A 19,755-nucleotide genomic window follows, 5' to 3' on the forward strand; every position below is an offset into this window, starting at 1 on the left:
ATGCATAATGATATGTAAGCAGGGAATATGTCATTGCGTATTAAGTCATCCTGCACTTTAGAAACAGGGTGACATCCCATCTGGGAGCCGCCATATTGCTTGCCGCACAGATTTTCCTTAGCTAGAGGAAATTCTGTTTAATATAAGTGAGCTCCGGAGGTCTTGGAACTCTGCTCCGTTGGTTGTTTTATTCCCTTTGATGTTCTACAGTTGAGAGGTTTTTGAAATGCATCTCGCCCTGGAAAGTAATTCAGTTTTTTATAATTCTTGGTTTGGGTGATAACTTAGAGCCAAGAAATCAGCACATGAATACCGCAGCATGCTATCTTTCCAAATACATTATCCATAGCACAGCACTTAGCTGCCGGAGACTGCCGAGATCAATACCATAACAATTTGTATCAGTATTTCAAAGCTCAATACTTCAGCTCAACTCTTTGGAGCTGGCAGCACTAGACAAATGATTTGATTATTTAGTAGGGAATAATTGAAGGCCCTTAACTCCCTTCTTCAGGGAAGAACCGATCTGAATAAAGGGCTGTATGTAGAGAAGAAGTGTGCCCATAGCCAAAAACCAAAATGCGACCTCATCTATGGGCTTGTTGCGACACCAGAGTTCTGCACTTGGGTTGTCACCTGGTTGGTAAGCCACCAGTCCGGTCAGTATTAACAATGGGAGGCTGTACCAGGTAAAAACTTTTTAAAATAGCAAAGGAGCAGAAAAGTTTGTTTGCTCCTCCGCTTGGAGAAATGAGCGGACGGCTGCTCTAAGTGCCAGAGCCAAACCCATCACTTGAGTGGCACTTCTTCCTAGCATGTCACCAGGATAGTGCTAGGAAGAAGTACCAACCATGGGATGACACACAAGAAGGGTCATGAGCTGCTTTTATGGCCACATCACTTTGCTACTGATGTGATGAAGCCCAGAGAGTACCAAACTGAGAGAGGTCTGAAAGAGAGCTCTCACCATGGCTGCGGTGAGCAGATAATGGCAGTAGATGATAGTGCAGCCAAGTGGGTACAACTGTAAAGGCCTGCTACGATAACAGGTGAAGGTGTGATTGTGTTGGCGTTGGGCAGGTGTAGAGTCAGCCCATTGAGTAAGCCAGAGGGTTGAGTGTCCATGTTCCAGCCAGAGGAGAAACGTCTTTGCCTATAAAGCGCCAGGAGTTACTGTAAGATACACATCAAGCTGAAGTAGAGTTCTAAGGGAACCTGTAAGTTGAAGTACCACAGTGAAGCCAAGATGGCAGTGCTCCTGTATCTCAGAGGTTACCCTTGGGACTATATCAGACATTAGAGAATGTGTCAGAGAGTTTTATACTTGTGAGCATTAGGCACATGTTATTTTGGACATTGTTTATGTAACGTTCAAGGATATTGTGCCCTGCTGTGGAATGAACAAATATATACTCATATTAATGTACAGTAGTTTTTATGTGCTACAACCAACTTTGTCTCCTGCCTGTTCACTTCCGCCATGTCCCATAGGGCGCTATATCCCATTCTGCATTGGTATTTCATCTGGTTCATAGCATTCTTGTTTAACATCCACACTATCTATATTGTTAGTTATTGTAGTAACATTTTCCAGGGAGAATCAGGATCACCACAGGTTCCTGACGTAGCTTTCATCAGCCTGAGTGCTCCATTTTAAAGGTAGGGTCTCACCGCATTAGTAGGTTAGGGTCAGATTTCTCGTTCCTCCACTTATTGGTTTCATTATAAATATTTTATGTTCTCTTTTATATACTGTGTGTATATGCATCTTTTCAGGACAACAAATGATGTCCGACGTGGACAAGCTGTTTTGTGTACCACTTGGACGTAACACAGCCATTGTCTACAGAATAAGACTAACATAAATGGGCACCCCTCTCCTTATAGATGAGCTTCAGAATTTGCTGAATAGCATTTACGCTCATGACTGTATAGATCACTATTATTGGGTATGTCTAATCTATTGTTTAATCTCTATAGATGACCAATGATGAGATGTGTGAGATCTGCGAGGTCTGGACAGCTGAGAGCCTCTACCCATGCAGAATCTGCTCCCGGGTTTTCCATGATGGTTGCCTTCACCGTATGGGATACCTGCGCAATGACAATGCCCTGGAGGTGACAGAAATGGCTCACACAGAAACCGGCTGGAGCTGTTATTATTGTGTAAGTAAGCCATCATTTTATAGCAGTTTATGGCGATGGTTATCATGACTGATGCAGTAATCGTTCTATATAATCTCCTTTATCCTGAATGTCCCTGCTAGCATGCACATACTTAATATTTCTGTCACGTCTATCCAGAACTGCTGATGAAACAGAGCGCAGGATGCTGGAGCAGTCTTGACAGTGAGCATGCAAGGGACTAGAAGATGCTAGACACAGGACAGGGCAGGTAACAGGGGGTAATAACTAAGTGCTGAACAGAACCCCCTGAACCATCCTGTCTAGACCCTTCATGACGTCGTAGAGCACCTGTCCTGAGAAGGGCGACCCAACAGCTTGCACAAGGTCAGACATCCAATGAGTACCGGACTAAAGAATGAATGCAAAAGGTTTAACGCTGCTGACTGACAACAGACAGGTTTGCGGAGAGTACAGAACTGACAACACACTGGTATGCTGAGAGTTCTGACAGGGCCAGAATACGACGAGTATAACAGGGCCGTCAGCAAGGGAGAGCTGGTATATATATCATGAGAAAGTTGCTGGCTGGGCTGTCTGTCATCCCAGCCAGCCCTTTAGCTAAACAGCAGCAGAGAGAGGTTTAACACTTGATGTACAGGACCGAATGAAACATGAATCTGTTGTAACGTCATCCCGAAATCAAAGCTGAGACTGGGAAGAAACCAGTGCCAACATCCTTGAATGGGTTGTAAAGGGTTACTAAATAAAACATGGCCAAACATGGCTCAAGGGTTGTCTTGGAATTATAGCTTAGCCCCATTGAAGTGGTTGAGGGAGAGCTGCAGCACCAAACACAACCTGTGGACAGGAGGGGCATGGTTTTTTAAAAGAAAGGTGCTGAGCAATGAGGAGAATATCTTCTGCAGGGTGAGGGATCTGGACACACCATAAGCAACCATTCACCCAATGAGATCCAGAAGACTGTTCCATCAACCCCCACTGGGTCGATGTACAGATTTAGCAAACATTAACTTTACATTTAACAAATTAAAGGGATTGTCCAAAATATTTTCATTTTTTCAAAAGCATGTTCCCCATGCAACAAGATAACAAACAGTCATGTATTCACCTTTCCCAGCTCCCTGCACTGCCGTTTCGGGTCTCCCCTGTGACATAATGTTTATGGGATGTCACTAGCTGCAGCAGCCAATGACAGAGATGGAGAGAACTGCAGGCATATACAGTCCTTCTAACTCATATATTCATTTCTGGAGTGCTAAACTTTATTCTCCTAATACAAAGGGGACCCAGACATGGCTACACAGTGCACCCTTATTGCTGATCAATTCCTGTTGTCTGGCTATGTGCCATCCCTCTTCACCCCGACATGGAAACTACATGTGAGCAGCCATGCATATATAGTGGTGTCCAGAAGATTGGGACCACACAGAATGGCATTGAGGACCGCATGTGGCCACTGGGCCGTATGCTGGGCACCCTGTGTTAACATCTTAGTGACATCCAATATCCCTTTTTTACGGACCTCACTAATGGGTTTAATCCTGCACATACATCTCTTTAAGGTGGTGGCTTGACTAGCTCTTGACAGCCAGGCTGCTGCCCTAACTACCATTAGCGGAGAAACCTCAGATTCTGGCAGTTTAACCCCTTACATGCCACAAATAATAGCAGCTGCAGCATGTAAGGAGATAACAGGATGGTGGGGCTCCTTCTGTCACCCATCGACACTCTGCAGTGCCGAAAGCCTGAGAAAGGCATCCATGTCTGCCCTGTAACTCAGTCTATTATACCCTGCTTCCGACAGAGTCTAATAGGCTGCTGTTCTAGGCTTAGTAGAATGCACTACATAAGTAATGCAGTGTAGTATTCTAGTAATGGAACACGAGGGACTAAAAAATTATTTTAAAAAATCAAGCTAAAAATACACATTTTCTCCACACAACCCCTTTTTAAATGGACATAAAAAAAAAGCAACACATAATCGGTATTGGTGCATTTGTAATGACCCAGACAATGACATAATTTAAAAAAGTTACGCCAGAATTGCTATTTTTCTTTTGTTTGCCTCTCAAAAAAACACAAAAAGCAATTCAAAAGTAACATCTACCCCAAAATGGTACCAATAAAAACTACAATAATTTCTGCAAAAAATAAGACCTCAGATTTCTCCTTTGCCAGAAAAATAAAAATGCTATGGCTCTTGAAGAGCAGCAATACACATTCAAGTGTTTTTCCTTGCACACACAGTAAAAGATAAATAAATCTACATAAGCTTGGTATCACAGTTATCATGCTGATCCAGATAAAGGAAAGTTATCATTATTTTTACGGAATGGTGAATGCCGTAAAAATAAATCCCAAAAACAATGGCCGAATTTCTGGGGCAGTTTTCCATCTTCACCAAAGAAAAAAAAAAGTTATAAATGTTACAAAACACATTATATGTACCCCAGAGTGGTGCAATTAAAATATAGAAGTCTTCCCCCCCAAAAAACAAGCCCCCATACAGCTGTGTCAACAAGTTATGGCTCTTACAATGTGACAATGAAAATCGTTAGTCCTTAAGGCAAAAAAAAAGGCTAACTAAGGGGTCATGCAGGCAGCGCCCACCAGGATACACTAGGGTCAGAGTGGAAACGCTGCTCCTACTCCTGTGTAGTAGCCGACACTCGTAATTGCAAGCGCAGCTCTTATTGAAATCAATGGGAGCTGCGCTTGTAATTGCAGGTTGGGTCCCATTGATTTCAATGAGAGCTGCGTCTGTAATTACAAGTGTCTGCCACTAGACAGGGGTTGAAGCAATGCTTCTGCTCTGACCCCTTTGTATCCCGGCGGGTGCTGTCTGAATAACCCCTTTAAAATAGCTTGTTGCAGCAAGTTAGTTCAGTTAAGTTAAACTTTGTTAAATTATATTTTTTCTAGCAAGTACAGCAAACCGAGCTTTTTTTCTACAGAGGGCCACCGCAAAAAAAAACACCCAGTATGCTTTTTTTTCTTTTAAATAGTAGACTGCGGGTGATTGAGGCCACTGTACGGCATCCACCACAGACTTGGATATATATGTCATAAGTATTTACACTATAGATGTACCATAACATGACTGGCACATCATGATTACCTGATTTACAGTATTGTAGTACGTTGTAGTTAAAGTCTATGTACATTTTTTTAAATATGATTTTGGAAATTAAGGCTTTTCGTAATTAGTATTAATTAAAAATGTCTGATTTCATTTCTATGCTTGTATTGTTTTCCAAAGCACTACAGACTGGAGGACTAAAATCTTAGCAAATTCTGTCAGCCAAAGTAAACTGACAGTTCCTCCCCCCTAGCTCCCCTGATGTGATTGTGCATTCACTGCCTTCCCACTGAGCTATTACAGAGCTCAGAAAGTGCTGGGGATAGTGGAGATTAGAAAGACAGAGAGCAGAGAAAACTACTACTACAGAGGGCTATAATTTACTCTGGGTGAACTCTCTGCTCTTTTCAGCAGTGAAGGGGAACAGGACCAGCAGCTACTCAGAGAAGATGATAGCATGAGAGATAACTGTGTAGCATTGAGTGGGTTTGGTTATGTCACACAGCCTATGAAAGAGGAGAGGGGGAGTTCAGGTTGGGCGCATTAATGAGAGAGACCAGATGATCAGTCCTGGGAATGCCCCTGAGCCAGAAACTAGAATATAGGAAACCTGCAAACCAAGTATGAGGTTTTTTAAATGCATGAGAAGGAAAACTCAATGCAAAAAAACAAATAAGTGCAATCATCATCAGGGACTTAGTAAGATTTGCGTGTTTTGACTTTTTATGCACAAAGGTTTCCATAGCCTTCAAGTAACACATTAAATGTCAAGTTAACGTTAGCTACTTCTGTAGGTATTCACCTGGAGGAGTTGTGCTCGCATAGGCACATCTGTAACGTAGGCATGTAGAACAGGTGGGTATGAGCTGCTGCTGTCCCCCAGTCCGCCTACACTACGTGCTGTGGATGGGTGCCAGTAAACTAAACAAGTAGTGTGGGAAGCGCTGTCCAATACCAAGGGACTAGAGTCTTCCAGCATATAATACATCCAAATATCTTTATTTGATAGACCGTGCATTTTGGCATAGAATTAACCCCTTTATCAGGTCATGTGTTGGTGGTATACCCACTGTATATACCCCTTCCCTTGTCTTATCATAGCTGACATTTCCAAGTTAGAAAAATATACTATTATTTTTCACGTCCTGTTAGCTGATTCTGAGGTTTATGAATGGAATGACAGAACAATAGTGACACTAAATCAGCATCAAAGCAATAGAAGAGAAGGAGAGCAGGGGAGGGGAATGTAAATCTGCACTGCAAGTCTTTTCAAGATTTAGCTGTCATTCAGGATGTTTGGAAAGTTGGGTGACTACCCCCTATGCGAGCTGTAATAGTAATAATTAGCAATCATAACTCTTGAAATACCTTGTTTTACTTGCCTTTTTTTTCTTTTATTTTGACTTTTCACGACTTCTCCTAAAGAGCTACATTCACAATTCTGCTGGTCATATGAATCCACCAGCACTTTAGGAACTGACTGTGCTCAGCATTCTGTGAAATTTACCTTATTTTAAAGGGGTTACCCCAAACGTTATCTCAAAAGTTATAACTTTATGATCAGTGGGGGTATCACCATTAGAGATGAGTGAGCATACTCGTTAAGGCGATTTACTCGAGAGAGCATCGCCTTTTTCAAGTACCTGCTGGCTCGTCCCTGAAGATTCGGGGTGGCCGCGGGGGTGAGTGGGGGGTTGCGGAGGGGATCGGGAGGGAGAGAGAGAGATCTCTCTCACTCTCCTCCCCGCTCCCCTCCACTGCCCCCCGCCGCCCCCCCGCAGCCCCCCGAATCTTCAGGGACGAGCGAGCAGATACTCGAAAAAGGCGATGCTCTCTCGAGTAAATTGCCTTAACAGGGGATCATAATCCCGGGTATGTACAGTGCCTATTGCACGGACACAACCTCTGCCGGCTCTTCTGCCGGCACAGCATAAGGGCTATGATGAGTACGACGCTGCCAGACTCGCAGCGCTGTATTTATATGGCCATGTGAACGAGCCCTAAATGGAACTCTGGCCGTGCATGAGCAGACGCTGCTCCATTCATTTCAATGGGGTTGACGAAAATTGGCCAGCGCTTGTACTCAACTACCTCCACCACTCCCACTGAAAGTGAATGGAGAGCACCAGACAACTGCCACTCCACTGAATCTGCTCCTCACTGTGGTGGGTGCAGTAAGCCCGCAGTGAGGAGGAGGGGGACACAAGACCCTCTTTATCGGGATTGATGGGTGAGACCTCCACCGATCATAAAGTTATCCCTATCCTTTAACTTTTGATTTTCAGATAATCCCTTTTAAAAATTAGATTACTTTACAAGATGAAAATGTAATATTCTCTACAGACACCGAACCAGCAGGGATCGCTGGGATATGTGAGGGCAGAGCTAAAAGGAACCAACATAAATTGTGAACGCAGTGGTGTCTCGTACTCGGCGTTATATATATATAAATATATATATAAAATGTAAAATGATCTTTGATGTTGAAACTAGTCGAATTGTTATGATGGATGATGGGGAGTTTTTAAGTCAAAGTAACTGCAGGAAAAAAAAGAAGGAAACTAATATCAATAAAGTGTAACACATAAAAGCAACAACTGCTATTCCCTTCACAAACAGCCAATAAAAGAAGATTAACTACAAAGCTGCCCATTGATCACCTACACGAGATGCCGAGATCCGGGCCTCTCCTTTCAAGTCTTATAATAAGACACCGTATGTTCTCTGCCTATTTTTATATTCCCCCAAAGCGTCTGACAAGATAAGAGAGAATAGACAGAGTGAGAATCAGCTGGGATTGCTCCCGGGGAAGAGCCGCTCATCTAGGGCAATGGAGGGTAATGTGCAGAGAGACGGCGCGATACAACTCCTCTGCAGGTCACAGAGTCGAGGAGATGAGGTCGCCGCAAAAACATTCATTAAAGTTTCCAGGCAGGAAGCAATTCTGTGACACCGGTGACATCGATGACTGTCAAATTAAAACAGATGAAACAAAACAGTTCTGAAATACACCAGGAATAGTATGATAAAAGAGAAGAGGTGTTATATAAAAGGTTCTATAGCGTAATAGAAAACATAAAAGAACCCACAGCTACGTCCTCTTCTAATCTCCTGACAACACTTCCTGAGTCTACAGGGGGGCCACAGAAAAGTAGGCCGGCAACACACTCTTATGAAAGCTGTCTAAAAGAAAATCTATCTTTTTGGCCCATAGCAACCAATTACAGCGCAGCTTTCATTTCTTAGACCCCATTTACACTGACAGATCATTGCTCAAAAGTCGCTCAAACGACAGTTTGAGAGACAGTTATGAGCGATCATCTTTGCATACTTTATAGTAGCTAAGTGGCTGCTAAAGAACTATGCAGGCGGAGCGGGACACCGCTGCTATCACTCAGTGAACAATACAGCTGTTCTGCATAAGCAAACAGCTGTATTGTTCTCCGCAATTACAGCTCACGTCCCACTGTGAACTACCAGCTGGATATGGGCTGTAAGAATTTTATCAGCACTGCCGACTGTGATAACAGCCCGCACCATTGATAAGAGTTCATCGCTTAATTCGAGAAAACTAGAATCGAGTGAGGAATGACTCGTGCATGAAAACTGCAGGATGTCCGTGCATTTAGACCCAACGATTCTCGCTTAAAAGACGGCTTTGAGCGAATTTTGAGCGAGAATCATTTCTAAATGGGCCTGCTAAGGTAAAATGCTCATACTGCTGAGGTAACATGAAAGTGGCGCTGTGAGTGGTTGGTCTGGGCAGCAAAGACAGATGTTGTTTTTAGGGTATGTTCGCATGTAGTGGAAATGCTGTGGATTTTCCGTAGCTGAAAATTTTATGGCAAATTCCACACCATCAGAAGTAGAGTCAAAATCTGCACTGTTGGTGTGGATTTTGACTCAAAATGAGCTGTAGATCTGTAGCTTAATTCGGCTTTCTACTACTTACCCTTCAGTCAGCCACCCCTCACTGCAGCGCACAGAGCTACAACTAAAGCCGCTTTCAATTTCGCACAAATCTCGTACGTATTATGGTGTGGGAAAGAAAATCGCAGCATATCCTATGTTTGGGAATTCCCTTAGAATGCCTCGCCCATGGTCTTCAATGGGGCCGGAGTGCGAGGTGCATACGAGTGTGATGTTTCCTATTGAAAACAATGGGCAACACTTGCCTATACTCCATGGGGAAATCACATGTGTCCAAGCGTGATATCGGGCCGAGTTTAACCCTTTCCAATCCACTGTCTGACGTCTAAAGACATTCTGATTGAAAGCTGTACAGCTCCAATGTTGGAAGATGTTTGGCAGGGTATTTTTACTGTAGATTACTGGCCGCTATGTTGTCTGGGCTTCTCCAGCATGTCCCATACTTCAGTACTGGCTCTAGCCAGCAGATGGCGCCATTGTATAATGGCAGAAAGAGAAAAACCCCTAGGAAACCCTGAAGCCAAAATTGGATTGCAAAGGGTTAATGCCCCGATATCACGCTCGCCCCTGTGAAGTTAGCTGTTGTTTAATATTTCCTTTTTCTACCAATGGTTGAGTTGGATTTTGTGCTCTATTGCTATGGTCTACATGCCGTTGGTCAAACGCTTTCCATGCTCTATGTATTTAGTATGAAGATATTTGGTGATCTGGATTTCTCTTTCTTACCTTTTAGGCCGCTTTCACACGGGCTAAAAAATAGCGCAATTTTCTCACAATGCAACAGTGCTATAAAAGCATGTATGTGAAGCCCATGTTTTCCTGCGGGTTCCTTCACATTAATAATGGTCTGTCTACTGCTATCTCGCTAGAAAAAAAAAATCGCAGCATGCTCTATATTGCGGCGATTTGCAATGCTACGTTGCCCACGTTTTCCTATGGAGCCTTCGTTTTTGTTGCATTGCATGAAATCGTGTTTTTAACATTAAAAAGTCCTATTCTCTTTCTCGCAAAAACATCGTGGCAAAATCGTGCGAGAAAATTGCGAGCCCTCGCAATGTTTTTGCAAGAAAACACAGCGATGTCACGCAAAAATCACAGAGCAGCTGTAACCCGGCAATCGCTACTAATCGCTGCAGCCGCTAGTCAGCTGATGTGCTCACTTCCCCATCACCTGACTGGCAGCGCTTAGTAGTGGTTGGGATGCGAGGGCTGCTCTGCGTGCCGCAGCGAGGGGCTGCTGAATGTAAGGTGAGAGGAGCAGCAGGCCGAAATCAGCTGTGGAAACGGTGCCGTTTCTGAGGTGGAAATGCTGCAGATTTTGTGACAGAATATTTCCACTGCGGAAAATCCGCAGCATTTCTGTTACGTGAGAACGTACCCTTCAATAGCTTTCATAAAAGTGTGGTGCTGGCCTGCTTTTTCGTGGCCCACCCTGCACTTTGGCATTGTTCAGCTTTACCATAGGGACATTACCATCAACATCAATGTCCAAACATAGATCCAAACAACCATCGTTCTGGCCAGACAAGACAAAAAAAGAGGCGGCGGGGTCATTATTAATAAGGGGTTACATTTATTACGAGGAACGGAAGAAAAAAAAATCCAGTTCGCAGGAATGAAGTAAAGGCGATGAAACTTTATTGATGATCCATAAACATGACTAAAACTTCACAGAAACAACCAACGCGTTTCAAGCTGCGCATGATGCTTTTAATCAGGGTTAAAAGGGGCATGAAACGTGTTAGTATTTATGGATTACCAATAGCTTCATCACTTTTACTTCATTCCTGGGAGTTAGATCGCTTTCTTCTGTTCCTTTTTAAAGTCGTTCAAGAGACTGTCTGTGCCTTTGTAATAGAAGTGGGGAACGTTCAGTGAGACGGTTCCTTGCTCCATATGGAGAAAGTTATAAAGACCAGCATTTTGAATGCTGGTCTTCATATTATTTCCACCGGCACTTGATGCGCTTAACCCTTTCCAATCCCCTGTCTGACGTCTGAAGACATTATGATTTAAGTCTGTACAGCTTCCATGTTGGAAGACATCCGTCGGGGTTCTCCTACTGCATTTTGCCAGGCTCTCTGCTGTCAGAGCCTATCCAACGTGTCACGTCATGCAGTACTGGCTTTAGCCAGCATATAGCGCCGTTGTATAATGGCAGAAAAAGAGTAAGACCCCTAGGAAAAGCAGGATACAAATTGGATTGGAAAGGGTTAATATATAAGGAGGCTCACTCATCTTTATATATTAGGTGCATTTCGGAGCCTCCATGTGCCGTCACAGAAATTTACGCCAGATCCAATTCGCCGTCAATTTCTGGTATAATTTATGCCAATTTTTGATGCCAATTATACATGTCAGTCTGGGGCAACTACATGTCCTCTCTACAAGCTGCCCCCCTATTTAGGAAAGTGGCAAAGAGGACAAAAAGTCTTAAAATTTTAGCTCTTTTGCAAAGGTTTTTCACTTTCTTTTACACCAGATTTCAGTGTAAAACTCTCCATGAATGCCCACCATGGTGTTTGCCAGGCAAAACTGGCATAAAGTCATTGACCAATTTCTCTACAGCAAGATTAAATAAGGACACAAGGTACCGCACATCCTCAAAAGCTGTCATCCGAAAGATCATTCCTTTGCCAGTAGTTTCTCCATACACATGAAGGTTCGGCTTAAGTGTTCATGTCTTTTTATGGAGGTAAGTTGCAGCCAGACAGCTCTACTATCTCATGGGGAACAAAGGAGTCAACCTACTTCTTGAGCAGAAAGTTGAGCGGCTTCCATACATTACAGTGTTGTCTGGATGAGCCTTTTGTCATTAGGTTTACATAAATGGCTAAACACTAATGGTTCTTGCAGACCCTTAACCCCTTCCTGACATGCTCCACACATGTACAGTGCACATTGGGTGTCTATGAATAGAGCGGGCTATGGAGCCGAGCTTGCTATATACAAGGCGGATGTCAGCCATCTTTAATGTTAACACGTTAAATGCCACTGTCAATTCTCACAGCGGCATTTAAATGTGCCGATCAGTGTTCAGGGCTTCTGAACGGCATTCTCGCAATGCAATTAGGGGAGTGCCGTTAGTTTTTCACAGCATCCTAGGGCTTTCTGAAGGCTATTCTATTGACTATTAGAAAAAAAAAATAGTAAAAGTAAAAGTAAAAAAAAATATGTTTTCCCCATTATGTGATCGAAACATTTTATATGTTATCTCTATACTTAGAGGGGAGGCTTAATGTATGATAACTAGGGCAAGAAAGAAGTAAAGCAGTTCAGCAGTAACTTAGTGTTATGTGCGCTAGATCTTATACATGTAACCAAGTGTAAAGGGAACGCCCAGGGCATTACGTTGTGTTGTGCTTAGTGCATGGCCTGAGGGGTGGTGCGTGACACAGGCATTCTCTCTTTAGTGGTTTTTGGATCCTTGTATTATGTCCCCTTCCCTCAGGTCCTACACTATGCAGAACACATTGCATCTATTTTTCCTAGAGTAATCCTATAAATACCTCCAAAGTATTGCTTGGTGGCTGCCAACAATCACTTACACCTATATGTTCCTTGACCAAAGGTGTATAATCTCCAAACCATCCCCACCACAATTAATCTGCCCCGTATCTAGAACTCTTCTGGAGAAGTTTGAGATGTTGAGTTTTTCTCGAGCTTTCATAAACTCTACAGACGACCATCCCCATCCCATCTGCTGTTAAGTCCAAAAACTACTTCAGTGGATGACAGGCTACTTAGACATGGAGGAATGTAAAAGAGTCTATTCAGGTTCCTCTTCAGGAGTGAGGCTGTGACATGGTAATATAGATGATTATTTGCCTACTCCAAATGACTTGGCAGTGATTTCATGAGATTCTCCTCTCTCACCCTCCCGCCGCCTTCTTTTTACATTGATTGCACTCTTCACAAAGAGAGTCGAAGGAAAATTTGCATTTTCCAAAGCAGACATGATGATAATTACGTGATTATCTTTTATTAATAGACAACATAATCAACATTTTCCAGTGTTATGCATCCAGGGAGGTAAAAAAAAATGAGAGCTCAAAATATAACAACTGTGGAGGGGAGAGTCAGCTTTATCCCCTTCCTTACAGGAAAGGTGAATTTCCATAGATATGAAGAAGGGAGTGACGAACCAGCCAGAAGCTTAGAAATAATGACCTCTCATAAGGGAAGGTTAATAATTAGAGATGAACGAGCATACTCGTCCGAGCTTGATACTCGTTCGAGTATTAGGGTGTTCAAGATGCTCGTTACTCGTAACGAGTACCACGCGGTGTTCGGGTTACTTTCATTTTCTTCCCTGAGAAATTTGCGTCCAGAAAGCAATGCTCTGCCGTAGACCAGGAGGGAGCGACAGCCTGCAGGAGCGGCGCAGAACGTCAGAAGAAGTGAGTAATGATTTTTATTCTTTGCTCCACTGTATTGCCGGCGTATAAGGTGACAGTTGGGGGGTCGTCTTATACGCCCCGTCGCCTTATACGCCGGCATATATTTTTATTGTAACACATTTCTGGATGAATTGCAGGGAAGGGCTTATATATTTAACCCCTTCCCGACAATTCATCCTGCGATCGCCGGCAGCCCATTGCTTTCAGTGGAACCTGCTGTATTGCTGGCTCCATTGAATTCAATGGGCAAACATCGTTCTTCTCTGCCACAGCTGTTACAGAACGATCTTTACGCTGACAGTGCGGGGGGGGGGGCACTCTTGCCGCTATTGTGGCTTAATAGTGGGACCTGTGAACTTGAGATGCAGCCCAACATGTAGCCCCTCGCCTGCCCTGTCCGTTGCTGTGTCGTTCCCATCACTTTCTTGAATTGCCCAGATTTTCACAAACGAAAACCTTAGCGAGCATCGGCGATATACAAAAATGCTTGGGTCGCCCATTGACTTCAATGGGGTTCGTTACTCGAAACGAACCCTCGAGCATTGCGAAAATTTCGTCCCGAGTAACGAGCACCCGAGCATTTTGGTGCTCGCTCATCTCTATTAATAATATAATGAACATGGGTTATGTATAAGGATGTGAGCTACCACAAGAAGGGGGCAAGGGGAGATGTTGAATTCTTCTTGAGCTTTCATAAGCTATTTTTCTATAGACAACCCACCCCAGATCTGCTATTTTAGTGCAAGAACTATTTAAGTGGATGATAGGCTACTTAGACATAAATGTGTCATGTATATGGATGTGGATCCATCTTGCCCAATTTGGGCTTTCTGGGGTACCCTGGTTTTCAGTCTTGATCCCTAACTTGGGCTTTATAACAATAGCTAATGGGACCAATTGTTTAAGCATTCTATGTGGGAGTATGATGCCTAATATAGCAGGATGTTTTCGGTGGTTATTGAGGGAACTGATAGGGACATGCACAATGTTCCTTTAAGAGGAAGGATGGGCAGAAAGTAAAGAAACAGCGGAGGCACAAGAGTAGTTTGCAGGTTGTGGAGGACGACAACGCCCGGCCATAGACCTAGAGACAGGTGAGCGGTGGCAGCAGAAGGAATCTAAATGATTCTATTCAGGTTCCTTTTTTAGCAGACAGAGAATACAAGCAGGAGGGCGTAATATAGAAATGTAAATGATAGCATGCCTACTGCAAAAGGCTTGGCCATGTTTTTATGAGATTCTCCTATCTCACCCTCCCTCCTTCCTCTTTTTATATGGATTGCACTCTTCACAAAGAGAGTCAATGGGAAATTTGCATTTCTGATTATGGTAATTATTTAATTATCTTTTATTTATATACAACATAATCAACATTTTCCAGTGTTGTGCATCAAGGGAGGTAAAAACAAAACAAGAGTTGAAGATAGAACAATCGTGAAAGGAGACTCAGCTCTATCCCCTTCCCTATTTGTAGAGGAGATTCTCCAAAGATATGGACGGGGGTGCAGAAAAACAAGTTGGATTCTCTTGCTTGTTGGCTGCATTCCTTGGAGGTTTTGGATCCGAGCACAGCTGACATGAACCAGCTCATTCTTTAGGTCTTACTCTCTGGAAGAGTTATCCTCGTAGACTTCATCATTATTGACTGATGTCCTCATGCCTGGCCAGCACATCTGTGTGTGTGTTGGAGGTGATGATCCATGACGTTCTTCCTCTAGCAGCCACCTGATAACTGTAGTGTCACAATAGACAGACTGTGGCACAAAGGCTCAGCGGTCTTTACAGGAATGTTAATGCGAAATTGCTTTTAAAACTAACCAGTTGCTTACTGCTGGTGCTCCACATTCTAGTTAATTAGAAACTCATCATCGAAGACCATAGCAGTTCATGCAGCTGCGGTTCCTACACTGCCAACCTGTAAATTGTCCATACTGGAGTATGAAGACAGTAGTGTTTAGTATGCAGTAGGTGATGCTAACTCTTCTTCGTATATAAATACATTCATCTTCCTATTTTTGGGGCAAAGATGGACAACCATCTGACTAAAAGTGCTACTGTTAGGCAAGATGTAGATCTCTATGAAGAGTAGATGACTGACACCTATAGTAAAACTCAGATGTGAGCCATTCATCAACCATATTTCCCATTTACCTTCACCCAGCCATTGTTGGTATTTATTACTGTGGGTCTGGTTATGAAGAAGGGAAGCCTTCCTTGGCCAGACATCAGATGAATGACTGTCCATGTAATATAACCGTATTACAGCTATATAGATCATGACATTTAAAGCCAAGAGGGCCAGATAACTCTTACTCTGACCCCGCTGTACTATATGACCACTGTGGAGTGTTTCATTTCTAATACTTTTCAGACTGGCACCAAATTTCAAAGGAGCAAAATGATCGTTAAGTACAAATTACAGTTGATTGACTGTATCTGCCCATTTTTGATCAATTTCAGCATCATTTTACCATTACATTACATTTTCCCAACTCCTGTAACTTGTTTTTGATTATCCATTGGTTAAACAAGAGGAAATGTCAGCAAACTGCACACGAGAGAGGGAGTGATATAATACCTGCCAATATTAAAGAGGTTGTACCAAGCTCTAAAGTTACCCCCTACCCTCAGTAGCGCTCGTACCCGCAATTTTCTAGCACTATCATTGAAATGAATGGAGCAGCAGTGTGCGACCTCTGCTCCATTCATACAGGAACCATTGGAACCTCTAATCCCAAGATTGGCGGGGGTGCCAGTGCTCAAACCTTTACCAATCATAATGTTATCCCCTATCCATGCGGTGGGGAATAGCTCTAGACCTTTATACAACCCAATTGAAGGAGTTGTGCCAACTTATAAAGTTATCTCCCATCCACAGGGTAGGGGATAGCTTTTTGATTGATGGAATCGCTGGGACTCCCACAGATCGAGAATAGGGGTCACAAAGGTCCTGGAATTAATGAAGCGGTGGTTGTGCAAATGCATCACTGCTTCATTTATTTCAATGGAAGGGCTGGAAATTGCCAAGTAGGAGAACTCTACAATCATTACCGCTGTAATGGAAATGAATGGAGCTGCAGCTCACATATACGTGACTGCCACTTCATTTATGTGGAGACCTTTAGGATCCCTGTTCTCAAGATCAGTTGGGGTCCCAGCCGTCGGCCCCCGATCAATCATGAAGTTATTTCCTATCCAGCGGATGGGGGATAGCTTTATAACTTGGCACATCCCCTTTAATCCCAAGTTATGATAGGGGGAACTTGCAACGAATGGCACAAAGGGCTTATGCCTCTATTATCACATTTTTAAAACTATTGGGAAAAAGGATCATATTAAAAAATATATATTTTTAGCATAGAGTTTTAGGTGCATTTCAGTGCTGTCAAGGATATGGAGTATATAATAAGGAAAAATGACTGCTGCGGTGACATGAACACGTGATCCCTGCAGCCAATCAGTGGCCTCCGCAATGCATGGCACAAGACTCCATGTAAGTCTATTCACGTTTTCAGGTGTGATAGATGGAGTTTCCTTTGCTTGGTCCACCCCTGATGGTTCCCCTTTAAAGGTTTCCAAGAAAGTCCTGTTCATTATAAGAATCCTCTATATGACGGCGTCTACAGCACTTTAATAGCATTGCAGCTGCATTCACTATGTCCCCCACAGAAGGCTACAATGTAAGTAATGGGAAATCTTAATAGGCCTGGATGCACTCCAAAACAATGTACTGGATTCATTATTAATGGCCCATTATTGTGTCTAGATTGTAGATCTCTGCTTTAAAGGCTATAGTTGACAAGCAATGGAATAATCAATGCTGGGAGTTGGCGGGTAGGCACGCAGCTGGGCACCGGTCCAAAGTTAATCTGTGCATCCCACGCTCAATCATACTCTCCGAAGGAACTGCAGGTGGGTGGTACTGCCATACACCAGGGGGAGATGTGCATCCCAGCCCCCCCACCACTCGGATACTTCCATTGGCTTAGAGGGGATTTACAGCATAAGTTAGTTACATGTGTTTGTGGTTTGTTGGGTTTAGCAGCTGGAGTGGTGATGGCTCAGAGCGTAGTAATTTAATAGACAGCTTAGGACATTGGAGCATAGTGTGAAGATCCTAATCATGCTGCGCTCTCTATCCGTCACATCAGTGGGATTTAGCGCCCTGGGCAGTGCGGCTACATCTGTTCTTCTATGACTAGGACAAACCTTACCCATAGTATACATATTGCCAGGAATGTTACTGCCATTTTCATCATAATCTGCGGTCTCTCGTCTTGTTGTGCATTGAATTCATAGTCAAGATGAATGTTGGAATTACATTAAGGATAATTCCCAAATTTATAACTGTTATAGGATTAATGCACTTTATATGCAGAAAAAATATAAGTCCCCATTCAGACAGCAATATTTGGTCAGTATTTTGCATCAGTATTTGTACACCAAAACCAGGACTGGATCCTACAGAAAAAAAGTTGGGGGTGTCTCAAAAGTGTAGAAACACCAATAGAGAAAACAGTTTGGCAGACAGTGATCCAATTTTGCATAAAAGCTTTGGGGAAGAAGGAAACCTGTTGGGCCATGTCAATAAAATGACGGCCATTTTGAATGCTGCCATCTTGGATTCAACTCTAATTAGAGATGAGCGAACGTACTCGTCCGAGCTTGATACTCGTTCGAGTATTAGCGTGTTCGAGATGCTCGTTACTAGAGGCGAGTACCACGCGATGTTCGAGTTACTTTCACTTTCATCTCTGAGACGTTAGCGCGCTTTTCTGGCCAATAGAAAGACAGGGAAGGCATTACAACTTCCCCCTGCGACGTTCAAGCCCTATACCACCCCCCTGCAGTGAGTGGCTGGCGAGATCAGGTGTCACCCGAGTATATAAATCGGCCCCTCCCGCGGCTCGCCACAGATGCATTCTGACATAGCTCAGGGAAAGTGCTGCTGCTGGTGCTGCTGCTATAGGGAGAGCGTTATGAGTTATTTTAGGCTTCAAGAACCCCAACGGTCCTTCTTAGGGCCACATCTGACCGTGTGCAGTACTGTTGAGGCTGCTTTTAGCAGTGTTGCACAATTATTTTTTTTTGTATATCGGCCATGCAGAGCATTGCATCCGCAGTCTGCAGTCATTGTACAGAGTATAGGGGCAGTACTGGTGAGGCAGGGAAAGAGATATTCAGGCTATATAGGCAGTGGGCTTTTTCCAAAAAATTGATCGCCGTCATCCCGCCAGAGGGAAACAGTATACATAATATTATACGCTGCCTACAGTATCTATCTGCTGGGGGTTGTAGTCCTAATTAATACGCAGCTAAGCGTTACAGCAGGCTTGCGCAAAATTGTTTCCTGGATCTGCTGTCTCTGTTACATCAGCTCTGTCATCCCGCCAGAGGGAAACAGTATACATAATATTATACGCTGCCTACAGTATCTATCTGCTGGGGGTTGTAGTCCTAATTAATACGCAGCTAAGCGTTACAGCAGGCTTGCACAAAATTGTTTCCTGGATCTGCTGTCTCTGTTACATGATCGCCGTCATACCGCCAGAGGGAAAGAGTATAAATAATATTATACGCTGCCTACAGTATCTGTCTGCTGTATCAGCTCAGCATTTTAAAAAAATAGAAGCAAAATACTTAAGGCCTACTACTGGCCTTTGGCCACTTGACTGCTTCTGCGCTGTAAATTCCACTAGCTCAGTCATACGCACCTACGTCTCACTACAGGCGTGCGCAAAATTGTTTCCTGGCTCTGCTGTGCGTTCTGTAAGGGAAGTCAGCCTCCAACCACAGGCCAATAGGCGGCACATTTCATTACAGCGTTCTGTTTCTGCACTACTGGTAATACAGCATGCTGAGGGGTAGGGGTAGGCCTAGAGGACGTGGACGCGGGCGAGGACGCGGAGGCCCAAGTCAGGGTGTGGGCACAGGCCGAGCTCCTGATCCAGGTGTATCGCAGCCGACTGCTGCGGGATTAGGAGAGAGGCACGTTTCTGGCGTCCCCACATTCATCTCACAATTAATGGGTCCACGCGGTAGACCTTTATTAGAAAATGAGCAGTGTGAGCAGGTCCTGTCGTGGATGGCAGAAAGTGCATCCAGCAATCTATCGACCACCCAGAGTTCTGCGCCGTCCACTGCTGCAACTTTGAATCCTCTGGCTGCTGCTCCTCCTTCCTCCCAGCCTCCTCACTC

General features: G+C 43.7%; 1 protein-coding gene across 1 annotated transcript in view; it reads left to right on the forward strand.

Annotated features, from left to right (window-relative positions):
* PHF24 (PHD finger protein 24) overlaps nt 1-19,755 on the forward strand; it is a 184,715-nt gene that overhangs the window by 117,781 nt on the left and 47,179 nt on the right. Inside the window, exon 3 of the mRNA XM_066602714.1 lies at nt 1,981-2,166. Within this exon, the coding sequence (XP_066458811.1) occupies nt 1,981-2,166 (186 nt within the window). The remainder of the gene's footprint in view (nt 1-1,980; nt 2,167-19,755) is intronic.

This window comes from Eleutherodactylus coqui, chromosome 5 (assembly GCF_035609145.1).
Source record: "Eleutherodactylus coqui strain aEleCoq1 chromosome 5, aEleCoq1.hap1, whole genome shotgun sequence".
In the NCBI taxonomy this organism is placed as follows: domain Eukaryota; kingdom Metazoa; phylum Chordata; class Amphibia; order Anura; family Eleutherodactylidae; genus Eleutherodactylus; species Eleutherodactylus coqui.